Here is an 18,169-nt window from a genome sequence, read left to right as displayed (position 1 = left end):
TTAACAAGGTGTTTCAATAATAACAATAATTGATACCTTCACTGATCCCTGTGGGGAAATTATCTTAACACCCCCCAACTTGCTTTCTGTAGGTGAGAGTAAACTGGCTGCAAAGGGCAGCCACCCATAGCAGCACCCAGGGAGCTGGGGGTTAAGGGCCTTGCTCAGGGACCCCCAGATGTACCAAGGCCAGGCTTGAACTGGCAATCTTCTGATCATAGGCAGAGAGGCTTAGCCCACTCAGCCACAGGCTGCCCCAGAACTGTCACACTCTGGCTGTTTCATGTTTACTGCACCATTCTCAGGAAACTACACACTGGAGTGTGTGAAATTAAAATCCCAGGACGGTGGCTGTTTCTGAGATGATGGAGCCGCTACTCTTATGCTGAGCTCCATTATCCTCGGAGGTCGGAACTCTGAGCTGGGAATGACGTCACAGACGAGTTAAACATGTTCCAATGCAGCAAGTCGGACAGTCATTTAGCAAAACCAGTAACCTGTTTCAAAAAGCAAAATTTCTTGTCTAGCCTGATAACTTGTTGGATTTAATGTGCCCCAGTTTAAATGGCCTTTTTCTTCATTCACTTATATTTAGTCCAGACTACCTTAAATACGTCTGGCTGAGCAAGACATCCTGCTTTCTGAAACGGGCCCCAGTTCCAGCCCAGTTAATTGTTAGCCACTATGTGTGATCACCATTTTTAAACCCTCTTAGCTCACACACCTTAGTACAGTTACCAACCATCCCGAATTGTCCGGGACATCCCGAAATATGGGTGATTTTGATTTGTCCCTTCAGGGGCAGCTCCAGTCCCGTATTCCAATCACAGCCTCGTCGGCCAATAATAGACCACTGTAAGCATGGCAAAACTCATGCAAACGTTGCTATGAGACACGGTTGTTGGTGTGCGTGTGTGCACTGGCCACTAGTGGCTTGTCCTTTTACACTGTGAAATGTGTAGATTTATAGTATGAAACCTTTTTCCACTATTGTTGGTCAGCTGCTCTGCGCGCACCTGCGAGAAAGTGTCCCTCATTTGGGGTTGAGAAAGTTGGCAACCCTACATCTTAGCCATTGAAATGCTCAGCCATACAGTAAGTGAACCTCTTCACCTTGTTTGCTTGCTGTATATATTCAGCTGTAGCCACATGATTTGATGTTTGAAGGAGTTTCAGTAGGAATTCAATCAGAACTTTTTAAACTTGCACTTTCAGTTAATTTTCCTTTCATTTTACCAAACCAGACTTGTTCTGAGTGTTTTGTAGCAATTACACTAACATGTATTAAGACAAAATCCATTTATTTAAAATTAACTTTATATTTATATAAGAAAACTTCTGGCCTGACCTGTATCTCCTCCCTTTGTGCAGCAGCTGAGACTGTATCATGGCCTCTGTGTTTATCCATCATACAGGGATAACAGATACACTGCTGGTCGGTACGGCAGTAGACCTCCAGGGGTTTGTCATGGTGGGAACAGACCTTGTCCTGCAGACGTCCAGTGACATCAGTCAGCTTGTGCTTCTTAAAAGCTGGAGACTCATAGTGAGGCTGGAGGTGAGTTTCACAGTAAGAGGCCAGACACACCAGGCAGGACTTGACAGCTTTGTGTTTTCTCCCAGTACAGACGTCACACTCCACATCTCCAGGTCCAGCATAATGGTCAGCGGGAGTAGCTGCTTGTAGTCCAGTCTTCTTCAGTGTCTCCACCACTTCAGCCAGTATGGTGTTTCTGCCCAGAACAGGTCTGGGTATGAAGGTCTGTCTGCACTGGGGGCAGCTGTAAACTCCAGCATGATCCCAGTAACTCTTAATGCAGCTCATACAGTAACTGTGTCCACAGGGAATAGTCACTGGATCCTTTAGTAAATCCAGACAGATTGGACAGCTGAACTGGGTCTGATCCACTGCAACACTGGCTTCTGCCATTTTACCACAAACACTGATATGATTAAGTTTTGTTTTCTCTCACTTCCTGCTTCTCAGGCTGCAGGAGGTGTGGTTTTGGACTGAGGCCAGACTGAGAAGAGCAGACTGAGCAAACACTGGAGTTGGAGTTTATAACTAAAATAGTGCATTATTGCAAACTATACACACAACAGACATTTAGCTTGTATGAGAATAACTATTACTGACATTGTTTTTCTGTAAACAAGCTATAATCCTACTCTTTGATTTTGTACCGTAGATAGAAATTAGGTAGAAAGGTATAAGAGAGCAGTTCTACTGAGAATGAATTTCTGTGTCTGTTTAGAAACATGTTTAGGATCATGTGGTTTCAGGTGAAACATGCAGGTATGTGCAATTATAGACAGACTATTTCAGGATTAGACAGAACAAGCTCTGACAAATACTGTCAATCCACAGATTTGTTTTTTATATTATTCTATATAGTATTCAATAAAATAAAGGGTGTAGCACATATATGTCAGATATCTTCATTTTCTTTCTGGGTGTTTGTGCTGGGAGTGTATTTGTGTTAGGAAGGAGAGTCAGGTGACCAGGTTCCGATTGATAATTTTTCCCACCCAAAATTTTTCCATAATCTAATAATAAGTTTATTCTAGATATTCATTAAACACTATTAAGTTAAAGTCTCACATTTAAGCCAAAAGTTTCAGCTTCAGCCACCCGCAGGAACAGAAAGATAAAATATCAAAATAGTATCCAACAAATTGCAATAAGCGCTTGTCCAGTACAGGGTTACGGGACACACACATCACAGGAAGCACAGGGCACAAGGCAGAGACACCCTGGATGGGAAGCCAGTCCATCACAGGGCAAACACTCACTCACACGCTGAGGACAATCAAGAGACACTAATTCACCAAACTGCATGATCTTGGACAGCAGGAGGAAACCTGAGGAAACCCACAGGAACACGGGGAGAACATGCAAGCTGTACATGCAGAACCAGGAGTGGGAACCAGACCCACAAGCCTGGAGGCGTGAAGTGAGAGCAGCTGGTCTGAAGTCCTGAAGGGAGCTGGAGCCCTTTCTTTGGAACAGTGTGGATCCGTCCTCCATTACTGCTTATCCTGTACGGGGGGGGGAGCCTGGAGCCTGTCCCAGGTGGCACAGGGCGGGGGACACGATGGATAGGATACTAGTTTATAGCAGAGCACACACTCACACACACAATCACACACTAAGGACAGGGGACACGATGGACAGGATACTAGTTTATAGCAGAGCACACACTCACACACACAATCACACACTAAGGACAGGGGACACGATGGATAGGATACTAGTTTATAGCAGAGCACACACTCACACACACAATCACACACTAAGGACAGGGGACACGATGGATAGGATACTAGTTTATAGCAGAGCACACACTCACACACACAATCACACACTAAGGACAGGGGACACGATGGATAGGATACTAGTTTATAGCAGAGCACAAACTCACACATACAGACTCACACTAAGGGCAGCTTAGAGATCCCAATCGGCTGATCGCAGTTCCATGTTTTCCAAAGTAGGAGGAGAAAGTCCACATTGGAAGAACATGCAAACTTCACACATACAGCAGGAGGGACAGGAAACAAGCCCAGAGCCAGAGGTCACACCCTGAGACCCCACACCTCCCCACAATCACACATACTGTTAGGATCTATTTAAAAGTTACATTTTAATGCTACAAAATTATGACTGACTATGAACTTCATATTCCAGAACTGTGTTGGAATGTAAGCTGACTTTAAGCATGTTGCCTTACAGGATTTACCTGTTTCCCCACCCTGTACCTAAGCAGGTGTGATCTCTGTTCCTTCAAAGCAGACACACTCATTGCGTGACATTGCGGCCTTAGAAAAGGTGCAGCGTAGGGCCACAAGAATGATTCCTGGTCTTAGAGGAATGTCATACGAGGAAAGGTTAGTTGAGCTAAATCTGTTCAGCCTCAGGCAAAGGAGACTGAGGGGGGACATGATCCAGGTCTATAAGATTCTAACAGGTTTGGATGCTGTTCAACCGAATAGTTACTTCAGCATTAGTTCAAATACAAGAACTCGTGGCCATAGGTGGAAATTAGCGGGAGAACATTTCAAACTGGATTTAAGGAAGCACTTCTTTACACAGCGGTCTTCCTGATAACGTAGTGCAAGCCGAATCCTTGGGTTCCTTTAAATCAGAGCTAGATAAGATTTTAACAACTCTGAGCTATTACTTAAGTTCTCCCCAAGCGAGCTCGATGGGCCGAATGGCCTCCTCTCATTTGTATAGTTCTTATGTTCTTATGTTCTTATATCATTACATTTACATTTCCAGTATTCATCAGATACTGTTGCTGAAAGTGGTGAACAAGTGAGGTAAACATGACATTGCAAACACGCCGCTGTCAAGGTGCTGCTTAGGCACTAGTGCAGCTAGGCTGATATTTCTGGGTCCACAGAGATGTCACTGGCGGTCGGTGTCGTGTCACCGGGATGAAAGACTCGTGGAGCAGGTGTCAGGCAACTAACAGGGACTTATTGGGATCAGGATGGGAGGCTAGAGAACAGGCAACATGTGAGGCACAACATTAATGATCAAACTGGGAAATACAGGACCAGGAAGCACTTAAATACAGGACTAACGAGGGAACTGACTGGAGGCAGCTGGGAGTGTTTAACATGAGGGCCGGAACGAGACGTGAGACCAACAAGCACCAAACATGGCTTGTTAGAGCCAAGCCAGGGAGGAGGCAGGACATTCAATTCAGTTAATTTATTTTTATATAGCGCCTTTCACAGCAGAGTCGTCCCAAAGCACTTTAGATGAATGTGTTGTGATGCAATAAAACATCATTAGAGAGAGTAATACAGAACGGCACAAAGGTAGGAAAGAAATAAAATAAAGAAAGTCAGATGACAACGGAGGAGAGGAACCAGAAACTCTGAAGTAAGTATAAAAACAGGGGCACAGGATGCACAAGACAAGGAGAGATACAGGCGGGACAGAGCAACAAGACAAACACTGAGGCACAGAAAGGAATAACATGGGGCATCCGGGGTGTTTTCATAATGCAGGGAAGCTGGGCGAAGACTTGGGGCTGGGGACCCTCCTAGGCCCCTTTCCAGGTGAGGCTGAACTCCGCCGAATCACAGGACCAGAGGGTCTGGGAGGGCCAGCAGGACCAGAGGACGTGAGGGGTCAGCAGAGTTGGGGGGCGCTGAGGGAACTGCAGAGCAGTCGGGCAGCAAGATGACCACAGGACGGGAAGAGGAGGATGGCAAGGGACTTACAGGGCAAGAGCAGAGACTGGCACCCCCTCTCTGGGAGACAGAGATTCAGCCTGCCCCTTTCTTGGACCCCTACTGATACCAGTGACCACCCCAGACACTGAGACCAGAGCAGCCCGAGTCTGGGATGGAGGCTGGGGCCCACGTAGCTGGACCCAGGGCAAGTCCAGAGGGTCCCACTCTAAGTCCTCCAGCCGGACGTCCTCTGGGTCCATCCTCTCTGGGCTGGTGGCAGCCTGGAAGTTGGGCGCAGGGCTGGCAGCGGCTTGTAGGCAGGCGCCGGTGGGACATCAGGATACAAAGCAGGTACCAGCAGGCAGGAGACGAGATGGGTGCCGGCCGGACATCAGGGAGCAGTGTGGCAGGTGCCGGCTAGATATCAGGGAACCGTGCCAGATTCAATGAGAATCCTGGAGGCAAGCAAGGCCTCACCTGTGTTGGACGCTGAGGGTGCGGGCTGAGCGGCCCTCTCTGGGCCGGGTGCCTTAAGTGCAGATGTAATAACAGGCTTCCCGGGCCAGATGCTGTGCATATGGTGCCAGGGGCAGCCAACTGCGGGGAGCCTTGGGGGAGCTGATTGCTAACTGCAAGGAGCCAGTGAGGAGACTGGCGGCTCACTGGGGAGAGCCCTCCACCAATAAACCCCCAGAAATCAGCGTAACATTATCAGCAGTGGAGTGAGAGTGTTGAGTCTTTCATAACTGCTATACATACGCTCGCAGAACATTGTCAGTTCGGTGTTTGTTAGAGTGGAAAATGTATTACTTTTATCATATTAAGTATGTGTGTTAGCAATATGTAATATATATGTATCAGCCCCTGCGTCTAGAGACAGGGCAGAACGAAGTGGTCCCTAGACGCCAAAGGATGAGAGAACAGGAACTATAACTCTGGGTGGGGGATAGGCTTGTCAACATGGCCAAGGAGGCCTACCCTGGGTTGTGTAGCGTTTCCTGATAAACCTTTGTCTGTAAAGGTACTAGCAGTATTAACAGTTTAAACTACGCCCCATGTAAGCCCCTCCCGCCAAGTATAAATAAAGAAGCCAAGGGACTGCCCGGTGTGACACTGAACTGAGGCGCAGATACTGTCTGTTGCATCTAAGTGAGTGGGCACCCTTGCGCAAGTAAAAGATAAGAAGTGTGCTGTCTCTTTAAGTCCTGAGTCCAAGAAGTGCATGTGTGGAGTGGCAAGCGACAGCGCTTCCTCCACATAGGTGAGGGTGAGAGGGGGTCAAAGCTACGGCGCTTTCCTCCAGCTCCCCAACATAAAACTTGGTCCTTCGAGCCGGATCCGAGAGGAAACCAGAAGACGCCGACCAGTCCGCCGACGAACAACACCGAAAACTGTCGACAGTCTCGCTCTAGAGAGTGAGTGAAAGACCTGTGACGTGAATTCGTCTACAGGCCGGTGGTTAGGACCGTTCCCGACGGCTGGGGCGACGTCTGATGGGCCTCCGGACAAGAACTAGAAGCACTTCGCGAAAGGATCAGGTGAGAAGCACGACGCTGCAGCGTGAATGAGAACAGACGTGTATTAAGAGACTAGTAGAAGGTCTGCACGTCTGGCCTGGGTGCAACAACATACTGGTGACCAAGGGAGAAAGGACGGGTTTCACCCCTGAAAACTGATACCGCTGTCTCCATAGGAGACAGTAGAAGGCCGTGTCAGTGTCCTCCTGAGGTCTCATGCCAGGGACTTGCACCTAGGGGTTGTTGTTTTTTGTAGAAAAAAAATGGGACAGAGTCAGAGCAAAGTAGAATTGGCGGGAGACGAGAAATTTATGGAAGCATACAAAGTAGGAGCAGGAGTTGTGAGTAATCGGAAATGGCAGAAAAGATATAAACTTCCTGGAAATCTGAATACAGGGGACATTCTAAAACTGCAGACCGAGTTAAAATTAGATATACTGGCTAGTTGCCGTTCAGAGAAAGATAAAATACAGAAAAATAAAAAAGAGAAGTTACAAGCAGCATTGGTTAAAATAGATGAGGAGACATCGCCCACTGCTCCCCCGCATGTGCCTGTGGCTGCGCCACTAGGGCCACAGCCACCACCTTATCATAATCAAAATAAGCCTGCACCTTTGCAAGCGGCTCAGGGAGCGGAGGGAGAGAGACCAAGGTTACATCAGACCAGGGCGACAGATCCACAATTGCAAAAACGTATAAACCCTGAAAATCGGAGAGTTCAGTGGCATGCAATAGAATTAGATGAGGAAGATGAGTTCCTCGCCCCAATGGTGGAAGTGGCTAATCCAAGAATAGCCCTGGATGATGATGGCATAGCCCCACCAGCCACCATATTAGTTTACCGCCCATGGACAGCAGAAGATAGAGCAGCCGCCCTGAAAGGCATCCCTGCCGTAGAGGACGGTGTGCCTGAGTTCTGGACAGCTATGACGGAACTACAGACCAGCTTTCACCTTAATGGGAGAGAATTATTCCGCTGTTTTAGACAGGTCCTAAGTCACAAATGGGGACGGGTAGCTGGTGACTTTACGGGTCAGGGAGCAAGAAACCAGCCCCTAGCACATGACTCCATGGAATTACAGCAGGCTCTAGACCAGTTGAGAGGAAGGTTAGAGGCCACATTCACAAGACGAGCTGATTACGGGAAAATAGCGCAGTGTAAGCAGAAAGAAGGAGAGGAGCCAGAGGATTTCCTGGACAGATTACGGCCTATGTTCAGGACGAACTCAGGAATTCCTCATGCGGAAGATGAGAACGGGGTATATCAGCAACAATTAAAAAGAGCCTTCCTAACTGGGTTGCGACCAGAATTAAAGCGAGACATTGATAAACACTGGGTGCACCAGAATACAGGAACTGTGCAACAAGCAATAGAATATGCACAACACGCTCAAAAAGCCCAGAAGACAAAACCAGAAACTGTTTTCTTAGATCAAAGCGATCAGTTAGTGGCCTATACGCAGATCCAAGGAAGGGGTAGAGGAGGTTTCAGGGGTAGGAACAGAGGAAGAGGTAGAGGGGGATTGGGAAGAGGCCAACCAGGAGTAATAGACTGCTGGAATTGTGGGAAGATAGGACACATGGCAAGGGATTGCAGACTAAGACAAAAAAGGGACCCCACAACCAATCCCGATAGAAGGTCCACCTCCGGTGAGCCACCCCAGTGACTCCCAGCCACGGGGGACTCTATTTCAAATACTGAAACAGAGGAATGTGCCCCCGTGACCCTAAGACGCTGTAAAGTTGAAACAGTGCGAATAGAGGGAGAAGAGGAAGTAGACCTGCTAGCAGTGCAACAACTGTTAGTGTCAAAACAATGGTGTGAATTACCAAGCAGACAATTGTCTATAAATGGGGAAACTTATGAGTGTTTGTGCGACACTGGAGCCTGCAGGACGGTGCTGACAGCAGCACCTCCTAAAACTACCTTTTCAACGGCTACAGTGAATATGAAAACAGCAGGAGGCCAAACAGATAGCCATAAACTTACCAACCCCCTGCTGATAATAGATGTCGAGACCAGAAAAGAGTGCGAAGCACAAGTACTCATAAGCCCTGCTTGCCCCGTAAATCTGGTAGGGAGAGATGTAATGCAAGCATTAGGAATAGGCGTGGTGCCAACCCCAAATGGAATGAAGGCCATAATAGAGGAGGATGTTTGTGTGTTACAAGGACATAACACCCCAACCTATTATTGGTCCTTAGATTTAGGAGACACGAACCAAACTAGAGAAATGTTGAGGAAAACTAGGCAGCAGCAGAAAGCACCACAAACGCAATATATGCTGAGTGATGCGCTGCACGTCACAATAAGGTACAAAACAGTACCAGGGCCAGACCCAGCATATGACGCCTTGTTCCATGCACAAACTGATAAATGCATTACGGTCCCATATCTGTATGTGGACACAGTAAATGGGTTAGCAGCAGCATCAGTCACCCTGACGAATAGGCAATGGAAATTGCTTCTAGAAGACACACCACACATTTCTCTTTCAAAAGGGAAAAAGCATAGATGGAAAGATTTGGGACAGTTTGTGAGCTGCGCATCACACCCAAAACTTAAATATACGACGCAGCCAGGGACAGAGTGGAGCTATAACGAAACACAAAACATATGGAGATTCCCTTTGGGATGGCGAGTGCCTGTGACCCCTGTCACACACATGGAGGACCCAGCCTGATTGATAGCTACGGTTGAGAGCCCAGAGCTGTCAGTAATACCTAAAGGGCTGTGGTCTTCCTCCCCCACTGATGTAGGGCTAGTAAAAGACTTCCCACCATATAAGGTACAGATACGAACACAACAAGAACCGATAGTGAGACAATATCCATTGAAACCCGAAGCTGAAGCCGGAATAGCACCGGTGATACAGGACATGTTGAGGTCAGGGATCTTGAGAGAGGCACCTGAGGCTACTTGCAACACCCCCATATTCCCAGTGCAGAAAGGTCAAACGGGAAAGTGGAGGATGGTGCAAGATTTAAGGCCAATAAATAACATAGTTCAGCATGCGGCACCAGATGTGCCTAATCCACATTTACTGCTTAACTCCCTTACGGGAGACAAGAAGTGGTTCTCAGTGATAGATTTGAGTAATGCCTTTTTCTCAGTGCCACTACATGAGGACTCGCAACATTTATTCGGGTTCACCTACAAAGGGAAGAAATATACTTACACTAGATTACCGCAAGGTTTTTCTGAAAGCCCACATGTGTACACAATGGCCCTCCGCTTCTCTATGCAAACGTGCCCAGTGCTGGAACACAGCCAAGTATTGTTGTACGTGGATGATATCCTAGTTGCAGCTGATACTAAGGAACATTGCCGGCAGACGACCTTGGCTGTGCTCCAACATTTGTACAAGACAGGACATAAGGCCTCGAAAGAAAAGCTACAATATTGCCAGAAGAAGGTCATATATTTAGGTCATTATCTTACGGGGGAAGGGAAGGCGCTCCTAGAAACTCGTAAGCAAGCGATTAGAGAGGCGCCTAAACCAAGGACAAAGCAACAGATGATGTCCTTCCTGGGACTGTGCAATTACTGTAGGGAATGGTTACCAGACTATGCAACCTTAGCACAGCCTTTGCAGGAATTAATATATGGGAAGGAGATGACACTAAAAGACCAAATACAATGGACCGGCAAGGGAGAAGCAGCATTTGAGAAACTGAAACACATGCTGCAGACAGATGTAGTCTTGGCCTTACCAAACTATGAATTGCCTTTCATGCTATGCGTAGATGCACAAGAAGGGTATATGAAAGCTGTTTTAACACAACCGTTTGGAACTAAACACAGACCATTAGCGTTCTACTCTAAAAGACTAGACGCTGTGGCAGCAGGGTTTCCAAGCTGCCTGCAGGCATGTGCAGCAGCAGCGGAAGCAGTGAAAATATCAGCAGAGCTAGTGTTATGCCACCCCCTGACCCTGAAAGTACCACATGCCGTATCGCTGATATTGCTCCAGACACCACTACCCTTCTTAACGCACGCTAGACACCTGACCCTGGTCTCACTTCTGCTTTCACAGCCTAATATAACCTTGCAGAGGTGTGGACCATTAAACCCCAGCACCCTCCTGCCGTCTCAGGCAGAGGGAGACGCGCATTCTTGTAAAACCATAATAGAAGAACAAACAAAACCCCGAGCTGACATCTCTCAAACGCCCATACCCCAGACTACAGTCCTATTCGTGGACGGGTCTGCATCTAAAGATCAGTATGGCAAAAACAGAGTAGGGTATGCGGTAGTAACCCAAGACAAAGTGATAGAAGCAAAGGCGTTGCCGCCGACATGTTCAGCACAAGCTGCAGAACTGTATGCCGTCATCCGAGCCTGTGAAATACATGAGGGGAAAGAAATTACGATATACACAGACAGTCAGTACGTTTTCTCAGCAGTGCATCATCATGCAGCTGTGTGGAAAACGAGAGGATTCAAGACGTCCCAAGGGACCACATTAACTCATTCGGCATTACTACTAAGACTGTTAGAAGTCGTGCAGAAACCAAAACTACTAGCACTCTGCAAATGCAAAGCGCATCAGGCCAATGAAACTGAGGAAGCGAAAGGGAATGCTTTCGCTGATCAAACGGCTAAGGAAGCAGCCCAAAGCGCACCGCTCGAAGAGAGCGATGGGCTCTTCCTCATAGAAACTAATGTACTACGAGACGCGCAGCAGAATGCCCCAAAGGCAGAAAAGCAGAGATGGACAAAAAGGGGGGCACAAGAAAAAGATAATGTGTATGAAGTGGACGGGAAGCCAGTCCTTCCGCGGAGTCTGTATAAAACAGCAGCTTTAGTGAGTCATGGGAAGACCCATGTCTCAACAGGAGGGATGGTACATATAATACAACAACACTTTTACACAATAAATTTTTCTGATTTTGCAAAAAACTATTGCAGAGCGTGCATGATTTGCTGTAAACATAATGCACAAGGGAACATGAGACCTAAGCGAGGCCAGTTCCCCATGCCGGAGCAGCCGTTTCAAGCAATACACATGGATTTCATAGAATTGACGTGGTCACAAGGTGCAAAATACTGTTTGGTAATAATAGACACCTTTTCAAAGTGGGTAGAAATATACCCAGCAAAACGCTGTGATGCAATCACAGTAGCTAAATGCTTAGTGGGACAATTCTTTCCGACATATGGAATCCCCGAAATAATACGATCAGACAACGGCTCACATTTTGTAAATAAAGTACTAGACTTATGCTCACAAGCACTAGGATTTACACTAAAAAATCATTGCGCATACCACCCCCAGAGTGCAGGTCTAGTGGAGCGAACTAATGGAACAATAAAAAATAGGCTAAAGAAAACCATGGAAGAAACAGGCAGACCATGGCCAGAATGTTTGTCACTAGTGAAACTATGGATGCGTATCACGCCTGCGGTCAGTGGACTGACCCCCTTTGAAATAGTATACGGGAGACCGTTTCCGTTGATAGGGGAAACCACTGACGTAGGGAAGGCGGGACATGAGCAAACGCTTGCGGATTGGATGAGCAGACTGCTCGCTAAACAAAGCGCTCAACATCCTAGTAATGTGCCAGAAGCATCTGTGTCTGTGTTACAGGATTCTGTGAAGCCTGGAGATTGGATACTGATTAAAGTCCTACAGCGTAAGGATTGGACTACGCCCCGGTGGGACGGACCATATCAAGTACTCCTGACAACACCCACCGCACTGAAGATTGCGGAAAGACCGTCGTGGATTCACAAAAGTCACTGTAAGCTCATAAAGCCCTTGCCAGACGCCTCACTCGCGGAGTAGCAGTGGAAGTCCGCTACAAAGGCACGAAATACAATAGGTTTTCGCTGTCTCAACCCGGTGAAGAAACCAACTGAACTGCACTCCTTTAGGATGGCTCTGACAGGGTGTTCTTGGTGGGCTAAAGGTCTGATTACAGGTCTTTTCGTTATACTAATTATACTGATATTACAATTTGGAGATGAGAATGTGGATGTAGGGAAAAAGTGGACCCCGGATGGGATTCACCTCACCCGTATAAACGGAGATGTACAACATCCGTTCCTACAGAATTACTGGTACAGATATGTACATGACGCTGTGAAACAAAAGAATCTGTCTAACTGTTATGTTTGCTCTGTCATGCCACACCACAGTGAAGGCCCAACTTTAACCGGGAAACCTATGAACAGATCCCAGGCTAAATGTGCTTCCTCATTCGGAGGCGTCGGATACCAGCACATAGGTATTAAAATAAATGACACAAACCCATATGCCCCAGGGATTGACAATAACACTTGTGATCGACTATTTTGGATTGACTTCAAGGTCACCAAGTCCAATAGTTCATTCCCGTTCCCGGTCCTTATGAATAAAGACCCGAGAACATTCAACCATACTATGTGCTATGACCAAATGAATGGCACAAACCCCCTAGGTAACACTACAAACTGTGATCAAATTGTTGTTTCAGGTGAAGGAGCACCAGTCAACATGTCAGGCCCCAGCAATGGGTCCTATTGGGTGCAAGGCGTAGCCTGGTTGTGTGGTAGCCGTGCTTATTTTGTGTTACCACCCGGCTGGTACGGAGTTTGTGCACCCATTTATGTTTCAGATCACACCTATATAATAAGCACCGAGGACACAACTAAACGACGTAAACGCAGCACGGAAGAAACCGTGAAACAACATGATAGCGTGTGGGGAACAGATGTCCCCGACGATCAAAAGTTGTGGTCCGAAGGGAAGAAAGTAATACTTGCCTTGTTTCCACAAGTAGGAGTAGGAAAACTACTGCTCCGCGTAGAAACTCTGACCTACAGATTAGGTTTGTTCATGAATGCTTCCATAACAATAGAGCAGCAACAAAATAAAGAATTGGATATAACCCGGCAGATGGTGATACAGAATAGAATGGCACTAGATCTCCTCACTGCGGCGCAGGGAGGGGTGTGTGTATTACTGAATCAAACCTGCTGTACTTATATTCCTGACAATGTACATTCTTCCAACATGACGAATGCCTTGCAAAAGCTGAAAGATCTACGGACGGTGATGACCGAAGAAAAGAGCCAGCAAGGGTTCTCTTGGTTGTCCTGGTTCACCACCGGAGCATGGTGGACCATTCTGATGAAAATATGTGCACCATTTCTGATGTTTTTTATATTATTTTTCTGCTGTTGTATCACTGTGATTCCATGTTTGAAAATGCTGATTAATTCTGCTCTACATTCCGCGTTTCGAGCTCAAGACAATACGTTGTTGTCCCTTACCCAAAATATGGAGATGGAAGAAGAGCCCGGAGAGGTGTAACTCACAATGACGGACGGTCCGAAAACCTAAAGGGCGTGGACCACTCCTGAAGCTCGAGGAGACCCTCAGTGTGATTCTGCTTTCTTACAATTAACATGATAAACAGGAGGGACTGTTAGAGTGGAAAATGTATTACTTTTATCATATTAAGTATGTGTGTTAGCAATATGTAATATATATGTATCAGCCCCTGCGTCTAGAGACAGGGCAGAACGAAGTGGTCCCTAGACGCCAAAGGATGAGAGAACAGGAACTATAACTCTGGGTGGGGGATAGGCTTGTCAACATGGCCAAGGAGGCCTACCCTGGGTTGTGTAGCGTTTCCTGATAAACCTTTGTCTGTAAAGGTACTAGCAGTATTAACAGTTTAAACTACGCCCCATGTAAGCCCCTCCCGCCAAGTATAAATAAAGAAGCCAAGGGACTGCCCGGTGTGACACTGAACTGAGGCGCAGATACTGTCTGTTGCATCTAAGTGAGTGGGCACCCTTGCGCAAGTAAAAGATAAGAAGTGTGCTGTCTCTTTAAGTCCTGAGTCCAAGAAGTGCATGTGTGGAGTGGCAAGCGACAGCGCTTCCTCCACATAGGTGAGGGTGAGAGGGGGTCAAAGCTACGGCGCTTTCCTCCAGCTCCCCAACAGTGTTCTGAGAGAAGAATTGATAAGGGACAGAATAGTGGTCGGAATACAAGATGCTAAGCTGTCAGAAAGTTTACAGTTAGACCCAGAACTGACACTAGCAAAAGCAATGACCAAAGTCAGACAAAGTGCAGCAGTAAAGAAGCAACAGTCTGTGCTGAGGGGGGCTGAGCCAACAGCAGGACAAGTTGAAGCAATATACAAAAAACAACAAAAGGGGAAAAAAGTTTTATGTGAGAAAACAGACAGTCAGTCGACAGGATGTGGCAAACGTGGTAATGTCAAGAGACACCTCTGGAAAGACTGTCCGGCCCGGGAGGCGGAATGTAGGAAATGCCATAAAAAGGGACATTTTGCTAGAAAATGCAGGTCAGCCAAGACTGTGCATGACATTACACAGGGGTACAAGAGCGGTGAAGATGAGGAATTTGCTTTTTTGGGAGAAGTGAGCTCAAAAGGAGAAGAGGAATGGATTGGAGTGTTGCAGTTGAACGGGGAGGACACTGCATTCAAACTGGATATGGGAGCTGCAGTTACTGCAATCCCAAGCAGCACTTACTCCAGTAAAATATATGGAGCACTGAGACCATCTAGTTTGGTGTTGTACGGACCGGGGCATCACAGACTGGATGTTGAAGGGTGTTTTGAAGGGAACCTGACCAGTAAAGAAAGAGCAACTAAACAAAATGTCTATGTTGTTAATGAACTGTCAAAGCCTCTTTTAGGTCTCCCTGCAATAATGGCTCTCAAGCTGCTGAGTCGCGTCCATACAGTGGAAGCCCAGCAAGAGGACCTCAAAGCTCAGTTCCCCAATGTATTCTCGGGGCTAGGGGAATTAATTGTGCTAGAACCAGATACTGTCCCATATGTCCTGTCTTCTCCAGGGCGTGTGCCTCTCCCTCTGCGTGACAAAGTAAGAACAGAGCTGGACCGTATGGCCAGTATGGGGGTCATCTCCAGGGTGACCCAACCTACACCATGGTGTGCAGGCATGGTCGTAGTGCCCAAGTCTAACGGAAAGATACGGCTGTGTGTGGACCTAACACACTTAAACAAGTGGGTTCTGAGGGAAAGACACATCCTCCCAGCAGTAGACCATACACTGGGAATGCTGGCGGGGGCGAAAGTCTTCACAAAGCTGGATGCCACCTCCAACTTCTGGCAAATATGCCATTGGCAGAAGAAAGCAAGCTGCTAACAACTTTTATTACCCCGTTTGGGCGGTATGCCTTTAATCGCTTGCCTTTTGGAATTTCCTCCGCACCAGAACACTTCCAGCGCCGCATGTTTCAGATGCTGGAAGGATGTGCAGGCGCAGTGTGTCATGCCGATGACATTCTGGTGTATGGGGAGAGTAAGACTCAGCACGATGAGAGACTGCGTCAGGTCCTAAGGAAGAGGGTCTGACATTAAATGGTGAGAAATGTGAGTTTGCAAAAGACTGCATAACATTCCTGGGCCACCGCGTCACTGTGGACGGTGTGACGCCTGACCCAGGGAAGGTTAGAGCAATACAAGAGATGCCGGCACCAACAGATGTCGAAGGGGTGAAGAGATTGATGGGAATGGCGAACTACCCCAGTAAGTTTTTGCCACATCTTGCATCTTATAGACGCCCAATCAAAGACTTGCTCTGTTGAAAGAACGAGTGGTGTTGGGAAGCACCACAGAAGGAGGCATTCCAAAGACTGAAGATGGACCTGAGTTCCACACAGGTGTTGGCTGCCTCATCGTTTGGACTGGGGGGCGTCCTAAACCAGCAGCAGTCAGATGGAACATGGATGGAACATGGAAACCGATTGTCTTCATCTCAAGAGGTATGTCAGATACTGAAAAACATTATGCTCAGATCGAGAAAGAAGCTCTGGCAGCTACGTGGGCATGTGAGCGTCTGTCATCCTATCTCCTGGGACTGAAATTCAGATTGGAAACAGACCACAAGTCACTAGTGCCATTGTTAAGCACCAAGGCTCTCGACGAACTTCCCCCAAGAGTGCTGAGATTCAGGCTGAGGCTGCTAAGGTTCACTTTTGATATTGTACATGTGCCCAGTAAACGTCTGATAACCGCAGACACTTTATCAAGGGCCCCGGTGGAACATACTTTCACACAGGAGGAGAAAGAGAACGAGGCCGAGGTCAAAGTGTTCCTGGACGCAGTCACTCAGAGCCTTCCAGCCACAGAGGCCAGATTAAAAGAAATTATAGAGAAACAGAAAGCTGACCGGGTCTGTGCAAAGTTAGTCAGATACTGTGAGACTGAGTGGCCAGAAAGACATGCGCTCCCCCTGGAGCTGGCCTCCTACTGGCATGAAAAAAATAACCTTACCTTGAATGGACAGCTGCTTCTCAGAGGTCAAAGGATTGTGATTCCGCGAGACACGAGACGGGAGATTCTTCACAGGCTTCACAGTGGACACCAAGGGGTTGTCAAATGCAGAGCAAGGGTTCGTCAGTCAGTCTGGTGGCCAGGACTGTCAGTCCATATCAGCCAAATGGTGGAAAACTGCAGCACATGCTCTCAGCATAGGGCAGAACAGAGAGAACCCTTGCTGTCCACGCCTGTGCAAGATAGACCCTGGCAACGAGTCGGCTCAGATTTGTTCTTCTGGGAGAATAGATCATACCTTCTTCTAGTGGAATACTTTTCGCGCTACATAGAGGTAGCTCACCTCAAGGTAGCTTCTGCCGAGACTGTAGAGGCTGCTCTCAAGGACGTATTCAGTCGCCACGGGACACCAGAGACTGTCATGTCCGACAATGGGCCGCAATACAGTGGTTCACTGTTCAGGACCTTTGCCATGGAGTATGGATTTACCCATGTCACGAGCAGCCCCAGATACCCGCAGGCCAATGGGGAAGCGGGGCGGGCCACAGTCAAAAGACTGTGGAAAGGAGGAGGCGACAAAGCAAAGGTGCTACAGACATATCGTGCCACACCTCTGAAGAGTGGCTACTCCCTAGCGCAACTCCTCATGGGGAGACAAATTCGCTCCAATATTCCACAACTTCCAGCAGCACTGCATCCTCAGTGGCCGAACATCAAAAGCTTCCGGAAGGAAGAAAGGCAGGCTAAGGAGTACCAGCAACGCCGCTACAATCTGCGTCACAGAGTTCGCTCCCTGCCACAGCTGCAGACAGGTCAAGTTGTATGGCTGCCAAGAGAGAATAAACAAGGGACGGTCATGCAGAAAGCGACAACACCTAGGTCTTACATTATTCACACTAACAAAGGACCAGTCAGGCGTAACCACACTCATATGCGGTCAGTACATAATACACAGCTCCAGACATCTAGGCCTGACACAACTGACACACCTGATGTAACCTCAGTACCAGGTGACACAGATACACACATTCACACCACTAAAGAAACGGATAGCCACACACATACAGATGCAACTGACATATATGTGACATCTTCAGGGCGAGTGTCACGCCCTCCCAGTCATCTGGATTTATAAGAGACTGTTGTGAAGAAGAAAAAACAAAGAGAGAGAGAGAGAGAGAAAAGTGAGAGGAAAAAAA

At 47.4% G+C, this 18,169-nt stretch overlaps 1 protein-coding gene across 1 annotated transcript in view; it reads right to left on the bottom strand.

Moving 5' to 3' along the window:
• Window positions 1–1,930, bottom strand: part of LOC140588913 (E3 ubiquitin-protein ligase TRIM16-like) — a 48,423-nt gene extending 46,493 nt beyond the window's left edge. Inside the window, exon 1 of the mRNA XM_072711570.1 lies at window positions 1,349–1,930. Within this exon, the coding sequence (XP_072567671.1) occupies window positions 1,349–1,930 (582 nt within the window). The remainder of the gene's footprint in view (window positions 1–1,348) is intronic.
• Window positions 1,931–18,169: the final 16,239 nt, after the last annotated feature.

Source organism: Paramormyrops kingsleyae, chromosome 4 (genome assembly GCF_048594095.1).
Source record: "Paramormyrops kingsleyae isolate MSU_618 chromosome 4, PKINGS_0.4, whole genome shotgun sequence".
NCBI lineage: Eukaryota > Metazoa > Chordata > Actinopteri > Osteoglossiformes > Mormyridae > Paramormyrops > Paramormyrops kingsleyae.
This window is presented reverse-complemented; position numbering and strand designations above follow the sequence as displayed.